At 51.7% G+C, this 14,506-nt stretch overlaps 3 protein-coding genes and 1 long non-coding RNA gene across 11 annotated transcripts; all 4 read left to right on the forward strand.

Moving 5' to 3' along the window:
• Positions 1 to 51: 51 nt before the first annotated feature.
• Positions 52 to 3,331, forward strand: LOC125331487 (nucleolar protein 8-like). 2 transcript variants are annotated; one of them, XM_048315538.1, is made up of 4 exons: positions 52 to 182; positions 1,094 to 1,220; positions 1,667 to 1,737; positions 2,734 to 3,331. In XM_048315538.1, exons 1-4 carry the CDS (start codon positions 173 to 175, stop codon positions 2,853 to 2,855), a joined length of 330 nt encoding a protein of 109 aa, XP_048171495.1. In that variant the 5' UTR covers positions 52 to 172; the 3' UTR covers positions 2,856 to 3,331. The 2 variants fall into 2 exon arrangements, 1 of the variants encoding a protein (XP_048171495.1); XR_007206073.1 differs by lacking the exons at positions 52 to 182; positions 2,734 to 3,331 and adding an exon at positions 562 to 1,000 and having other exon boundaries at positions 1,094 to 1,932.
• Positions 3,332 to 4,428: 1,097 nt separating this feature from the next.
• LOC125331488 lies at positions 4,429 to 5,569 on the forward strand. The gene is made up of 3 exons (XR_007206074.1): positions 4,429 to 4,824; positions 4,920 to 5,193; positions 5,511 to 5,569. It is a non-coding gene; the product is annotated as an uncharacterized LOC125331488 (long non-coding RNA).
• A 126-nt stretch (positions 5,570 to 5,695) lies between these two features.
• LOC125331728 (PHD finger protein 7-like) lies at positions 5,696 to 7,426 on the forward strand (the record flags this gene model as incomplete). The annotated part of the gene is made up of 7 exons (XM_048316035.1): positions 5,696 to 5,788; positions 6,069 to 6,193; positions 6,270 to 6,432; positions 6,519 to 6,625; positions 6,836 to 6,949; positions 7,101 to 7,219; positions 7,374 to 7,426. Coding segments are annotated over exons 1-7 (774 nt in total), but the record flags the coding sequence as incomplete, so codon positions are not given.
• Positions 7,427 to 7,428: 2 nt separating this feature from the next.
• On the forward strand, positions 7,429 to 14,368 carry LOC125331489 (nucleolar protein 8-like). Of its 7 annotated transcripts, none has more exons than XR_007206079.1 (6): positions 7,429 to 9,024; positions 9,936 to 10,579; positions 10,786 to 12,217; positions 13,397 to 13,666; positions 13,762 to 14,035; positions 14,353 to 14,368. XR_007206079.1 is itself a non-coding variant. In XM_048315539.1 (4 exons), the coding sequence occupies exons 1-4, from the start codon at positions 9,015 to 9,017 to the stop codon at positions 11,695 to 11,697; spliced, it is 330 nt and encodes a 109-aa protein (XP_048171496.1). In that variant the 5' UTR covers positions 8,894 to 9,014; the 3' UTR covers positions 11,698 to 12,173. The 7 variants fall into 7 exon arrangements, 1 of the variants encoding a protein (XP_048171496.1); XR_007206080.1 differs by having other exon boundaries at positions 7,430 to 9,024; positions 11,576 to 12,217; positions 14,353 to 14,367; XR_007206077.1 differs by having other exon boundaries at positions 7,431 to 8,405; positions 8,750 to 9,024; positions 9,936 to 12,217; positions 14,353 to 14,367.
• The last annotated feature ends 138 nt before the right edge of the window (positions 14,369 to 14,506 follow it).

Genomic DNA, 14,506 nt, shown 5'->3' on the forward strand with positions numbered 1-14,506 from the left:
GTTTGGACCTTCAAAGAACAAACCAGAAAACGCTGAGGACATACCCTTGGGACAAAGAGGATGCGCAGGACTCTGTCCCAGCTGACCATCTGGGACCTTTGCCTGCGAACGACGTAGCTCAGGAGTCGAGTGCTTTCACTTTTCCTTCTTTGGAGACACACAGGAGTCGGGCATGAAAGAAGGTAACAGCAGAACCCTTCTAACGGTGCCATTCCTAGGAAGAGCTTAAGGCAGGCACTGCAGAGCAATACGGTGTAAAGAGGGTCAGGATCCAGGGGCTTTTCAGCGGTAGAAGCCAGTAATTAGGCAGAAGCATTTTGATCTTCATTTCTACTTGCCAGGCTTGTGGTAGATTAAGGAGAGGTAACTCGTGCTTGCATCTCAGAGTTTTGAAAGGCGGGCTTTGAGAGAGAAGGCAGTGGGGTCTTTGCAGAGTGGTGAAAAAGCTTGTTGTCATCCCCTAAATTTCTCAAACAGGGAAAAAGGTGACACACCAGTCCTGGCAAGTTTCATAGAACCCAACAAGACTTCAAAGAAAATGTGTGTTAATGTAGAGTGAAGAGCAAAATCCTGGAGCTGACCCCAGGATTCAAGAACATTTTATTAGTTACTGAATTCTATTCTTGGACCTTTAGAAAATGGAAGCTGAATGACACATCATCATTGGCGTGTGCTAACCTCAGATAAAATGAGGCCTTATGAAATGAAGATGAAACAATATTAAATCAAGTCACAGTCTTGTAGGAAAGAAAAGAAACTGTGCAAAGTTACCCAAAAGATTAAAAAACCCAAGGTGCTTTGTGTGCAACAACACAAAGCAACAAGCCCCCCACACTTCTGCTGAATTCAGAAGGTAGTTAGTGTCTTCTGAATGCAGCGATCAAGGTTTAGGAATACGTAGGAGATGCCTAGAACAAAGTGGAAAATACTGGAGCAGAGATTTAGCTCAGAAAATCTGAGGGGAGAAGATTCTGTCCTTCTGAAATCTGCCTTCTCCAGTGTAAGTATTTCACTTGAAAGGAGGGACTTTTCCTGGCAAGTAGAGGGATAACCTGGTTTTGGCTTTTTTTCTTTTTTGGTGCTGTTATTGCAGAGCCTTACATACTTGGACCAATAAAACCGGTGAAAGTCACATGGCAAGAGGATCCACGTTTCCAAGACAGCAGTTCTGAGAGTGATGATGAGCCTGAACCATCAGAAATTGGAAAGGACCAAGAAATGCAAGTTCCATTTGTATTTGTTCTCTCCTTGGTTGTCGTAGTTGGATGCTGTGGGCATATTAAGAGCAGCACTCAGGAAACGGGAAACGGACATTGCACACCTCTGAGCAGTGAAAGTCATCTTGGAAAACCGTCTGTGCTGCACCGAGTCAAAACTCCCAGCAGCCCATTTGATGTGAAGCTGAATATGAAGAGAGAGAAGTTGAGCACAAGAAATTAACTGGGTCGTTTTGGTTTGACCAAACCCAAACTGAGTTTGGCCAAAAGCCAAAGACACAGTCAGTTTTCTTTTAAAAAGTGGGGTTTTTATAGAAGGCTCTGTTTGGTTACTGTGGAGTAAAGCTCTTCAATGTTTACCATTTCTCTGAAGCGCTGCAGCTCTAACTCGTGTTCATGGAATTTGATAGTGCCTTTTAGGATGCTAAAATCCCTTTGTACTTGTCTAGGTTTCTTTCTTTACCACACACGGAAAGTGCTAGAGTCTTCTTCTTCTCCAAAGATGATGAACGCCTAAGAGGTACAACAGAACTTATTCACCCCTTTTGTATTTTTTTCCTTTTAAACTCTTACTGGAATTCAGTGAGGAAAAAATGCTGCCCGCTTATGAATGGTTTGTAGTCAACATTTGCCACCCTTACTTGGGGTCTAGGTTGTGCTAGAAGCCCGTGAGGAAGTCCTGGCAAAATAAAGGCTGAGCAGCTGTCTGGCTTTCTTTTCTTTCAGATAATTGCCTAATAGGTATCTGGACTTTTGGAGCTTACCAAAAAAATAGTCACTGGACAAGTTGCCTAGACATTTCAGACCCTTTCAGGTATGTATATCATCTTTAACTTTTTCTTGTCTTTCTGCTGTTATCATTAAGAACGTTGAGTATTCTTATCAGCCACATATGCCCGTGGGGTTCTTTGTCCTCCTGAATCTCGGTTTTTCTCTTCTGAATCCAGTGAATTTTGTACTAAAAACCAAGGAAAACAACAGTCAAAGAAAACATACGCAGCCCTAAACATTCCACAGGCCACCAAAACAATGGCTTGTTACATTTGATAGAACACAGTTTTAGGACAGCCTTAAAGGATGTTTGTTTCTTGAGACCTACTAGATAACTGTGATGCAACGAGCTGATGTGTTCATACAGTTACTGTCCTGCGTGCTTCCAGCCTGTCTGATTTACAGCGCGTGTTAAAATGGGGATCTCAGTCGTCAGCAGCCATCAGTTTTGAGGGGAGATGTGGGATCCTGGTGTTGAGCTTTTCCTGGAGCAGCTGCTATTTCACTGCAATCTAGATTTCAGCATGTTCAGGAAAACTGCTGCTGCCTTTCATTTCTCGCAGTACACGCGGCTGTAACACCGAACATTTCTGTCGGAGCTCACGTGTGGTGGTGGGGGGAAGCGAATGGGAAGGATGTGGAGAATAGAGCTGCTGACTTTACTGCTGTGTTGCTCATGAGTGATCCAAGCAGCAGCATCATCAGAAGTGTTTAACCCTTATAATTGGTTCTTTGTTTTGTGCAGAGGGCCCAAAGTTATTTTGTAGATCAGTAGAGCTCAGTGAAGAAAAAGAGGGTTGGGAAGACAGACGTAGATTATTGCTTGAGGTGAGTATGAAACGTCTGTTCCCTGGTAACTGTGGCTGAAAGCTGAGCACGAGGAGGGAAGAGGGCTATGAATCTGCATGAGAAATTAATTCAGGACCTCAACAAGAGCCTGAAACTTTGTAATTACCAGAGAACAAAAGTGGTTTAGTATACTGGTGTGTATAACATCAGGTTGTGATGTCACTCAGGTAAACCACTAAATCTCTGCACGTTACGGGACAGGACCAGAGACTTAACTGTACATAGAGAAAGTGTTCAAGAGAAACAGTGAGTTCAGAGACTTCTCCTAATAGTGGATTCAGAAACTTCTCCTAATAATACGTTGGATTTTCACCATTTTCTGGAATGCCGAAGGAAGCATAAGGACGCCAAAAGAAAAGTGAAAGCAAACCAATAAATCTTCTTTTACTGATGAGAAGCGTGTCATGTTTCTTCCTTGAAGAAGTTGCAAACCAATGTTACTTTGGAAATCCTTTCCAAGATCTAATAGGAAAAACTTTTGGCCAAAACTGTCAGCCTGTGTTTCTGAATAGGAATACGTGTCCTGTGTCAATTCAAGGTTTGTACCAGGGTTTGGGGTTTTCTGTGTGTAGGGCTTCAATGTCAGTTGCTTCTTGGCCGGACTTTTGATAATTAGATCATGTAACGAAGACAACATTTTACTGTGTCCTCGTGTCCAGTGCTGCACAGGGTTGGGAAAGAGCAGGTAGCTCTGTGTCTATACATAACTTGCAGGGGCAGCACAGGAGCAGCTCCCAGGGCCTGGGGAACAAGGAGGTTCATGGCGCTGAGGACAAAGTGTCCAGAGCTCGGCATAGTCCGGCTGAGCTCTTCTGGCTCCTTCTGCTTCGAGCCCTTGCCGAGACACGGGTTCACTACAGACCCCGGGGTGCCACTTCCCAACTTAGCCCTCTTCCTCTGCCTCCTCCCTGCCTCCTGCATAAAGGCACTCCCTGGCATTGCGCCAGCTGTGCCTCCCTCCTAGTTCAGTGAAGGCATCCTTGTCCTCCCAAGGTGCCTCTCCCATGGAGTCAGGAAAATTGATGAACTCCCGCTGCCCCGGCATCAGGCAGGTGCAGGGTGTCCCTGCTCGTCACCCCTTGCTTTCCAGGGGTCCCGCTGATTGTTCTAGAAGCCATTGATCTGGATTTTCCAGGAGCATGCTTGCAAAGACGTGAATGAGAAAAGGCCAAAAGAACGGTTTGTGCTTCTCTTCTAGCTGTTTTTTTCAATATATTTATTGGCTAGTAGGAAAGCATGGACCAAACTGGCAAAAGTGCCTTTCATGTGGGAAAAGCATCCTCCTGCATTTGACTTCTGAGTCGAGGACTGTTTCAAGCTCTCCAGTCAGATGCCCGCAGAAAACTCCCTCTGAATTCTCTGGGTTTCCATCAGAGTCAGTGTAAAAGCTGGCGTTTCTCAGGAGCTTATCACTAAATTTTCCATTTAATACTAAATGTCAAAGTTGTTAGTTCATAGGGTGACAGGATAATTGAGGTTGGGAGCCACGTGCGGTGGTCTCCAGTTTTATCTCCTGTTCCCAACACTGACCAGCAAGAGTATCAAATCGGGTTCCTCTGGGATTTCTCCAGACAGGTCTCAGGGAAAACGTCGCTCCACCTGGGGCAGCTTTTGAATCTGTCCAGTGCAAGAGAGCCCACAAGCTCTCTGGGCAGCCGACTGCCAGGGGCAGGAGCCCTGGAGTGGCACTGCCTGAACAACCCCTTTCTGCCAACAGTGCCACCCTCGATGGCTGCCCCAGGGCCTGGCATTTGACCCTGCACTTGCTGCAGGAGCCCCTGCCCTGGTTGGGCTCTGACCAAAGGCTCGGACCCATCTCAGAACCTCGGTTCCCAAGGGTGGCGTGGGACTGAGGCCATCGCTGCCCCTATTTTGGGTGCGCGTTGCTGATGTCAGAATGGCCATTGTGACCCGTGCGACCAAGGCCACCAGAGGGAACGCTGGGCTCAGGCCGTGTGTCAGTGCGACCTGACAACGGGAGGAGAAGGTAGGACAGGGACGGGGCTGCCCAGGGACCAGAGGGGCCCCACACCTTGGGGCTCTGGGCCTGTGCTGCAGGCTCACCTGCCTCTCCCTTCCCAGACGCAGCAGAGGAACATCCACGGGAGACAGCAGTGTTCCTCGACGCGGTGACGGGAGGAGAAGGCGGACTGGAGCAGGGCTCACGCAGGGCTCACCAGGGAGTAGTGCCCTCGTGGCTCTGGGCCGGTTCTGCAAACTCCCCACACTCTTCTTTCTCCCACAGAGGGAGAGGACGAGCGCCTGGAGAAGGTCGCGGTGTTCCTGCACGGGGACTCATCGCAGACCAGAACCATGGCAGAAGGGAAGCAGGAGGCCTCTGATGCCAGGGAGCCAGGTGAGGGCAAAGCAGCCCTCCCGCAGCCTGGCACAGGGGCTGTCGGGGCAGCCAGCGTGGGGCCCGGAGCGGAGGCAGGGGGAGGCAGGAGCTGCCCAGCCATGCTGGGGCTGGGAGCCTCCTTCCTGCCCAAGGGGGGCCCAGCCGGGCCAGGGGGCAGCTGTGGGGACGCCCGCGCTGTCCCCTGCTCCCCAAGGCCTCCAGGCCTGCCCATCAGCCAGGCAGGCAGGGCCAGAGCAGCCCTTGGGGCCGATGCTGCGGGCTAAGAGCCCCGCAGAGGTGCTCGTGCCCGGTGCCATTGGCTCTGTCCCCTGCAGCATGCCTGCTGTGCCGCCGCGCAGAGGCTGACCCGGACATCTGCGGCGACAAACAGGAGAAGCACGGGCTCTGTGCCCACATCTTCTGCCTGGTGAGTTGCACCGGGCCTCCCTCCGGCATTGCAGTGGGCAGCCCCTGCCACTCTCTCCTCATCAGCTCCCTGTCTTTGCCACAGAATTTCGCCATGTCCAATTTTCGACAAGAAAAGCGTCGTGTAGGATTCATGGGCTATCGCCCTCGCGATATCCAACTTGCAGTCAGCCGGGCGGCTCAGAAGGTGAGAGCCTGACAAGAGCAGGGAGGTTTGTGCCAGGCGAGGTTTGCCAGTGCTTAGCCCAGACCCCACAAAAGAAAGGCCGGCCCTTCCCACCAGCTGTGGGACAAAAGTCTGGCTCCCAGCAGCTCCACAGAGGCTCTGGCACAGGAGCCTCTTCCTCCAGGCGGGTCTGTGGGCTGAGACCCAGCAGCGGCCACAGTCCTGCGCCCTGCCCGGAGCCGTGAGGCTGCCTGGGGAGGCCCCGAGGCTGCTGCTGATGGGGCTGCTTGGCTCTTTCCAGCACTGCTGCGTCTGTGGGGAGACTGGGGCCACCATCATGTGCTGTCAGGAAGACTGCGACAGATGGTTCCACCTGCCCTGTGCCAAGGAGGGTCACTGTGTGACTGAATACATAACCCCATACAGGTACCTCCTCTCCCCTTCTGGCCACCCCTGTGGAAGGACCCAGCATTTCCCACTTTGCTCGTCCCTTTTCCCCCAGCTCCTACTGCCCTGAGCACTGCCCAGAACAGGATGTGAGGGCGATTCCGGAGCCAGGCACCGAATGCCCCATCTGCATGGAGCCTGTGGAGGAGAGAAAGAGCTACACAACACTGGTGTGCCCAGCGTGCAAAAAGGCCTGGTTCCACAGGGACTGCATCCAGGTAGGAGCCATTTCCGCAGCCCCGGGGCACAGCAGGTGCTCAGCAGCATGAGGGCCTTGCTCACGCTGCTGCTGTTTGCCCTGCAGGGACAGGCCTTGCGCGCTGGTGCATTGTACTTCCAGTGCCCCCTCTGCAGAGACGATGATGAGTTTGCTGTCCAAATGTTCCTCATGGGGATCCGAATCCCCTTCAGGTTGGTGTCCTTCTGCCTGGCTCACAACACAGGAGGGGGCAGCTGCTGTGCCAGGCCCTGCCCCCGCAGTCCTGGCCCTGCCCTGTCCCGTGAGTCTGGGCTTCAGCTTCACGCAAGACTTGCAAAAGCACCGGAGGAAGAGCAGGGACAGCCTGTACCTCCAGGATGGCAGAGCAGCACAAGCTCATCAGCTTTTCCTTTCCCCATCAGACAGCCAACATGGGAGGACAACGATGCCTTTGCAGAATTAGGAGAGAGGCACAGCTGGTGCAATGCCAGGAAGTGCCTTTATCCAGGAGGCAGGGAGGAGGCAGAGGAAGAGGGGTAAGCTGGGCAGCTGCACCCCAGGGCTCTGCAGGGAACCTGTGTCTCGGCAAGGGCTCGAAGCAGAAGGAGGCAGAAGAAGAGCTCAGCCGGACAATCCCGAGCTGTGGACACTTTGTCCTCAGTGCCATGAACCCATTTGCTTTCCCAGGCCCTGGGAACTGCTCCTGTGCTCCTCCTGTGCTGCTGAGGGCACCCACAGGCGCTGCTCTGGCCTCACAAGCAACACTCCCAGCTGGGAGTGCGACAGCTGTGCTGGTCTGGGCACAGGTATGAGGCAACGCAGCTGCGTGGCCCTGGGCTGGGGTCAGTGCCAAGGCTGGGCTTGGCAGAGCCCGTCCGCTCCTGGAGGGCTGGGGGCACCGCTCTGGCCGGGCCTGGCCCAGGCCTGCTGGGCCCCTCTCATTCCTGCTTCCCCTTACAGCCCCCAGGGATGAGCCTGAGCTCAATGCCCCCAGGGATGAGCCTGAGCTCAATGCCCCCAGGGATGAGCCGGAGCTCAATGTCCCCAGCCTGGCCGGACAGTCAGGATTGGAGTCTTCTCATGGATTGGAGCCTTCCCATAGCTCTGCACAATCCGAGGCCATCAGCCCCAACTCTGGCATCCTGGCACCATCGGGTGTGCCTCCCCTGTCTCCGTCTCCAGAGACCAGCAAACGCAGCAGCGTCCAACATGCACCAATGAGGCAGCTGCTGCAATCTTCCTCGCTGGAGAGCAGCAGCCCCTGCACGGAGAGTGAGGTGACATCAAGGTCATCAGACACCAGCCATTCCAGAGGCTCTGGGTCTGACCGCAGGCAAAATCGCTCTCGCCGGCAAAGTTGGGCCTCAAATCCACCTGTCCGGTCGAGGAGTCGCCGTGACAGGAGCCAGAGGACAGGACCAAGGGCTGAGAGGCCCAGGCACAGAAGGACACCATCAGAGACATCCCCCAGACGCAGCCGCTCGCGCCAGCAACGTCGGGCCTCAAATCCACCTGTCCGGTCGCGGAGTCGCCGTGACAGGAGCCAGAGGACAGCACCAAGGGCTGAGACGCCCAGGCCGAGGGAGACAACATCAGGGACATCCACCAGGAGCAACCGCTCCCGCCGGCGACGTCAGGCCTCAAATCCACCTCTCCAGTCGAGGAGTCGCCGTGACAGGAGCCGCAGGACAGCAGCAACTGCTGAGAGGCCCAGGCCGAGGGAGACACCATCAGAGACATCCCCCAGACGCAGCCGCACCCGCCAGCGACGTCGCGCCTCAAATCCACCTGTCCGGTCGAGGAGTCGCCGTGACAGGAGCCGCAGCACAGCAGCAACTGCTGAGAGGCCCAGGCGTAGGGTGACATTGCCGGGGACATCCACCAGGAGCAACCGCTCCCGCCAGCGACGTCAGGCCTCAACTCAGGCCTTGAAAATCAGCATGTAGCGTCATCTTTTCTTTCTAGTCCGTCTGTTCTCTGCCGTAAGTGAAGGTGAGGAAGCTCAATACAGGGACCTTGAGATTTGCAGGTCTCTGAGAAAAGTGTATTAACTCTTGACATTGCTATTGGCAGGAATCTGTGCTAAATACCTGATTGCTGTGTTGCCACCTATTAAGTGAAAAGTCACTTAAGGGGGTGGCTAATTAAAAAGGACACTTGTTCCTGCCTTTAGACTCAAACCTCAGATGTTTCCCCACTGCTTACCCTTGAAAGTGAACCACTCCTTAGTGGGCTTGGATACGTTTAGGGAGACAGAAGAGCAAGGTGGCTCTTAGGGAAGCTGTCTTTGGAAAGGACATGTGCTGTGTTGCTATCCTTAAGCAATCTGATTTCAGGAAAGCCAAAAGGAAGAAGAAAGAAGAGAGTGAGACACTGCCTCAAGTGTCTGAAGACATCGATTACGACATTGCTGCTGATTTAAAAGACTTGTTTGGACCTTCAAAGAACAAACCAGAAAACGCTGAGGACATACCCTTGGGACAAAGAGGATGCGCAGGACTCTGTCCCAGCTGACCATCTGGGACCTTTGCCTGCGAACGACGTAGCTCAGGAGTCGAGTGCTTTCACTTTTCCTTCTTTGGAGACACACAGGAGTCGGGCATGAAAGAAGGTAACAGCAGAACCCTTCTAACGGTGCCATTCCTAGGAAGAGCTTAAGGCAGGCACTGCAGAGCAATACGGTGTAAAGAGGGTCAGGATCCAGGGGCTTTTCAGCGGTAGAAGCCAGTAATTAGGCAGAAGCATTTTGATCTTCATTTCTACTTGCCAGGCTTGTGGTAGATTAAGGAGAGGTAACTCGTGCTTGCATCTCAGAGTTTTGAAAGGCGGGCTTTGAGAGAGAAGGCAGTGGGGTCTTTGCAGAGTGGTGAAAAAGCTTGTTGTCATCCCCTAAATTTCTCAAACAGGGAAAAAGGTGACACACCAGTCCTGGCAAGTTTCATAGAACCCAACAAGACTTCAAAGAAAATGTGTGTTAATGTAGAGTGAAGAGCAAAATCCTGGAGCTGACCCCAGGATTCAAGAACATTTTATTAGTTACTGAATTCTATTCTTGGACCTTTAGAAAATGGAAGCTGAATGACACATCATCATTGGCGTGTGCTAACCTCAGATAAAATGAGGCCTTATGAAATGAAGATGAAACAATATTAAATCAAGTCACAGTCTTGTAGGAAAGAAAAGAAACTGTGCAAAGTTACCCAAAAGATTAAAAAACCCAAGGTGCTTTGTGTGCAACAACACAAAGCAACAAGCCCCCCACACTTCTGCTGAATTCAGAAGGTAGTTAGTGTCTTCTGAATGCAGCGATCAAGGTTTAGGAATACGTAGGAGATGCCTAGAACAAAGTGGAAAATACTGGAGCAGAGATTTAGCTCAGAAAATCTGAGGGGAGAAGATTCTGTCCTTCTGAAATCTGCCTTCTCCAGTGTAAGTATTTCACTTGAAAGGAGGGACTTTTCCTGGCAAGTAGAGGGATAACCTGGTTTTGGCTTTTTTTCTTTTTTGGTGCTGTTATTGCAGAGCCTTACATACTTGGACCAATAAAACCGGTGAAAGTCACATGGCAAGAGGATCCACGTTTCCAAGACAGCAGTTCTGAGAGTGATGATGAGCCTGAACCATCAGAAATTGGAAAGGACCAAGAAATGCAAGTTCCATTTGTATTTGTTCTCTCCTTGGTTGTCGTAGTTGGATGCTGTGGGCATATTAAGAGCAGCACTCAGGAAACGGGAAACGGACATTGCACACCTCTGAGCAGTGAAAGTCATCTTGGAAAACCGTCTGTGCTGCACCGAGTCAAAACTCCCAGCAGCCCATTTGATGTGAAGCTGAATATGAAGAGAGAGAAGTTGAGCACAAGAAATTAACTGGGTCGTTTTGGTTTGACCAAACCCAAACTGAGTTTGGCCAAAAGCCAAAGACACAGTCAGTTTTCTTTTAAAAAGTGGGGTTTTTATAGAAGGCTCTGTTTGGTTACTGTGGAGTAAAGCTCTTCAATGTTTACCATTTCTCTGAAGCGCTGCAGCTCTAACTCGTGTTCATGGAATTTGATAGTGCCTTTTAGGATGCTAAAATCCCTTTGTACTTGTCTAGGTTTCTTTCTTTACCACACACGGAAAGTGCTAGAGTCTTCTTCTTCTCCAAAGATGATGAACGCCTAAGAGGTACAACAGAACTTATTCACCCCTTTTGTATTTTTTTCCTTTTAAACTCTTACTGGAATTCAGTGAGGAAAAAATGCTGCCCGCTTATGAATGGTTTGTAGTCAACATTTGCCACCCTTACTTGGGGTCTAGGTTGTGCTAGAAGCCCGTGAGGAAGTCCTGGCAAAATAAAGGCTGAGCAGCTGTCTGGCTTTCTTTTCTTTCAGATAATTGCCTAATAGGTATCTGGACTTTTGGAGCTTACCAAAAAAATAGTCACTGGACAAGTTGCCTAGACATTTCAGACCCTTTCAGGTATGTATATCATCTTTAACTTTTTCTTGTCTTTCTGCTGTTATCATTAAGAACGTTGAGTATTCTTATCAGCCACATATGCCCGTGGGGTTCTTTGTCCTCCTGAATCTCGGTTTTTCTCTTCTGAATCCAGTGAATTTTGTACTAAAAACCAAGGAAAACAACAGTCAAAGAAAACATACGCAGCCCTAAACATTCCACAGGCCACCAAAACAATGGCTTGTTACATTTGATAGAACACAGTTTTAGGACAGCCTTAAAGGATGTTTGTTTCTTGAGACCTACTAGATAACTGTGATGCAACGAGCTGATGTGTTCATACAGTTACTGTCCTGCGTGCTTCCAGCCTGTCTGATTTACAGCGCGTGTTAAAATGGGGATCTCAGTCGTCAGCAGCCATCAGTTTTGGGGGGAGATGTGGGATCCTGGTGTTGAGCTTTTCCTGGAGCAGCTGCTATTTCACTGCAATCTAGATTTCAGCATGTTCAGGAAAACTGCTGCTGCCTTTCATTTCTCGCAGTACACGCGGCTGTAACACCGAACATTTCTGTCGGAGCTCACGTGTGGTGGTGGGGGGAAGCGAATGGGAAGGATGTGGAGAATAGAGCTGCTGACTTTACTGCTGTGTTGCTCATGAGTGATCCAAGCAGCAGCATCATCAGAAGTGTTTAACCCTTATAATTGGTTCTTTGTTTTGTGCAGAGGGCCCAAAGTTATTTTGTAGATCAGTAGAGCTCAGTGAAGAAAAAGAGGGTTGGGAAGACAGACGTAGATTATTGCTTGAGGTGAGTATGAAACGTCTGTTCCCTGGTAACTGTGGCTGAAAGCTGAGCACGAGGAGGGAAGAGGGCTATGAATCTGCATGAGAAATTAATTCAGGACCTCAACAAGAGCCTGAAACTTTGTAATTACCAGAGAACAAAAGTGGTTTAGTATACTGGTGTGTATAACATCAGGTTGTGATGTCACTCAGGTAAACCACTAAATCTCTGCACGTTACGGGACAGGACCAGAGACTTAACTGTACATAGAGAAAGTGTTCAAGAGAAACAGTGAGTTCAGAGACTTCTCCTAATAGTGGATTCAGAAACTTCTCCTAATAATACGTTGGATTTTCACCATTTTCTGGAATGCCGAAGGAAGCATAAGGACGCCAAAAGAAAAGTGAAAGCAAACCAATAAATCTTCTTTTACTGATGAGAAGCGTGTCATGTTTCTTCCTTGAAGAAGTTGCAAACCAATGTTACTTTGGAAATCCTTTCCAAGATCTAATAGGAAAAACTTTTGGCCAAAACTGTCAGCCTGTGTTTCTGAATAGGAATACGTGTCCTGTGTCAATTCAAGGTTTGTACCAGGGTTTGGGGTTTTCTGTGTGTAGGGCTTCAATGTCAGTTGCTTCTTGGCCGGACTTTTGATAATTAGATCATGTAACGAAGACAACATTTTACTGTGTCCTCGTGTCCAGTGCTGCACAGGGTTGGGAAAGAGCAGGTAGCTCTGTGTCTATACATAACTTGCAGGGGCAGCACAGGAGCAGCTCCCAGGGCCTGGGGAACAAGGAGGTTCATGGCGCTGAGGACAAAGTGTCCAGAGCTCGGCATAGTCCGGCTGAGCTCTTCTGGCTCCTTCTGCTTCGAGCCCTTGCCGAGACACGGGTTCACTACAGACCCCGGGGTGCCACTTCCCAACTTAGCCCTCTTCCTCTGCCTCCTCCCTGCCTCCTGCATAAAGGCACTCCCTGGCATTGCGCCAGCTGTGCCTCCCTCCTAGTTCAGTGAAGGCATCCTTGTCCTCTCAAGGTGCCTCTCCCATGGAGTCAGGAAAATTGATGAACTCCCGCTGCCCCGGCATCAGGCAGGTGCAGGGTGTCCCTGCTCGTCACCCCTTGCTTTCCAGGGGTCCCGCTGATTGTTCTAGAAGCCATTGATCTGGATTTTCCAGGAGCATGCTTGCAAAGACGTGAATGAGAAAAGGCCAAAAGAACGGTTTGTGCTTCTCTTCTAGCTGTTTTTTTCAATATATTTATTGGCTAGTAGGAAAGCATGGACCAAACTGGCAAAAGTGCCTTTCATGTGGGAAAAGCATCCTCCTGCATTTGACTTCTGAGTCGAGGACTGTTTCAAGCTCTCCAGTCAGATGCCCGCAGAAAACTCCCTCTGAATTCTCTGGGTTTCCATCAGAGTCAGTGTAAAAGCTGGCGTTTCTCAGGAGCTTATCACTAAATTTTCCATTTAATACTAAATGTCAAAGTTGTTAGTTCATAGGGTGACAGGATAATTGAGGTTGGGAGCCACGTGCGGTGGTCTCCAGTTTTATCTCCTGTTCCCAACACTGACCAGCAAGAGTATCAAATCGGGTTCCTCTGGGATTTCTCCAGACAGGTCTCAGGGAAAACGTCGCTCCACCTGGGGCAGCTTTTGAATCTGTCCAGTGCAAGAGAGCCCACAAGCTCTCTGGGCAGCCGACTGCCAGGGGCAGGAGCCCTGGAGTGGCACTGCCTGAACAACCCCTTTCTGCCAACAGTGCCACCCTCGATGGCTGCCCCAGGGCCTGGCATTTGACCCTGCACTTGCTGCAGGAGCCCCTGCCCTGGTTGGGCTCTGACCAAAGGCTCGGACCCATCTCAGAACCTCGGTTCCCAAGGGTGGCGTGGGACTGAGGCCATCGCTGCCCCTATTTTGGGTGCGCGTTGCTGATGTCAGAATGGCCATTGTGACCCGTGCGACCAAGGCCACCAGAGGGAACGCTGGGCTCAGGCCGTGTGTCAGTGCGACCTGACAACGGGAGGAGAAGGTAGGACAGGGACGGGGCTGCCCAGGGACCAGAGGGGCCCCACACCTCGGGGCTCTGGGCCTGTGCTGCAGGCTCACCTGCCTCTCCCTTCCCAGACGCAGCAGAGGAACATCCACGGGAGACAGCAGTGTTCCTCGACGCGGTGACGGGAGGAGAAGGCGGACTGGAGCAGGGCTCACGCAGGGCTCACCAGGGAGTAGTGCCCTCGTGGCTCTGGGCCGGTTCTGCAAACTCCCCACACTCTTCTTTCTCCCACAGAGGGAGAGGACGAGCGCCTGGAGAAGGTCGCGGTGTTCCTGCACGGGGACTCATCGCAGACCAGAACCATGGCAGAAGGGAAGCAGGAGGCCTCTGATGCCAGGGAGCCAGGTGAGGGCAAAGCAGCCCTCCCGCAGCCTGGCACAGGGGCTGTCGGGGCAGCTAGCGTGGGGCCCGGAGCGGAGGCAGGGGGAGGCAGGAGCTGCCCAGCCATGCTGGGGCTGGGAGCCTCCTTCCTGCCCAAGGGGGGCCCAGCCGGGCCAGGGGGCAGCTGTGGGGACGCCCGCGCTGTCCCCTGCTCCCCAAGGCCTCCAGGCCTGCCCATCAGCCAGGCAGGCAGGGCCAGAGCAGCCCTTGGGGCCGATGCTGCGGGCTAAGAGCCCCGCAGAGGTGCTCGTGCCCGGTGCCATTGGCTCTGTCCCCTGCAGCATGCCTGCTGTGCCGCCGCGCAGAGGCTGACCCGGACATCTGCGGCGACAAACAGGAGAAGCACGGGCTCTGTGCCCACATCTTCTGCCTGGTGAGTTGCACCGGGCCTCCCTCCGGCATTGCAGTGGGCAGCCCCTGCCACTCTCTCCTCAT

The sequence above is a fragment of the Corvus hawaiiensis genome, chromosome 11 (assembly GCF_020740725.1).
Source record: "Corvus hawaiiensis isolate bCorHaw1 chromosome 11, bCorHaw1.pri.cur, whole genome shotgun sequence".
Taxonomy (NCBI): domain Eukaryota; kingdom Metazoa; phylum Chordata; class Aves; order Passeriformes; family Corvidae; genus Corvus; species Corvus hawaiiensis.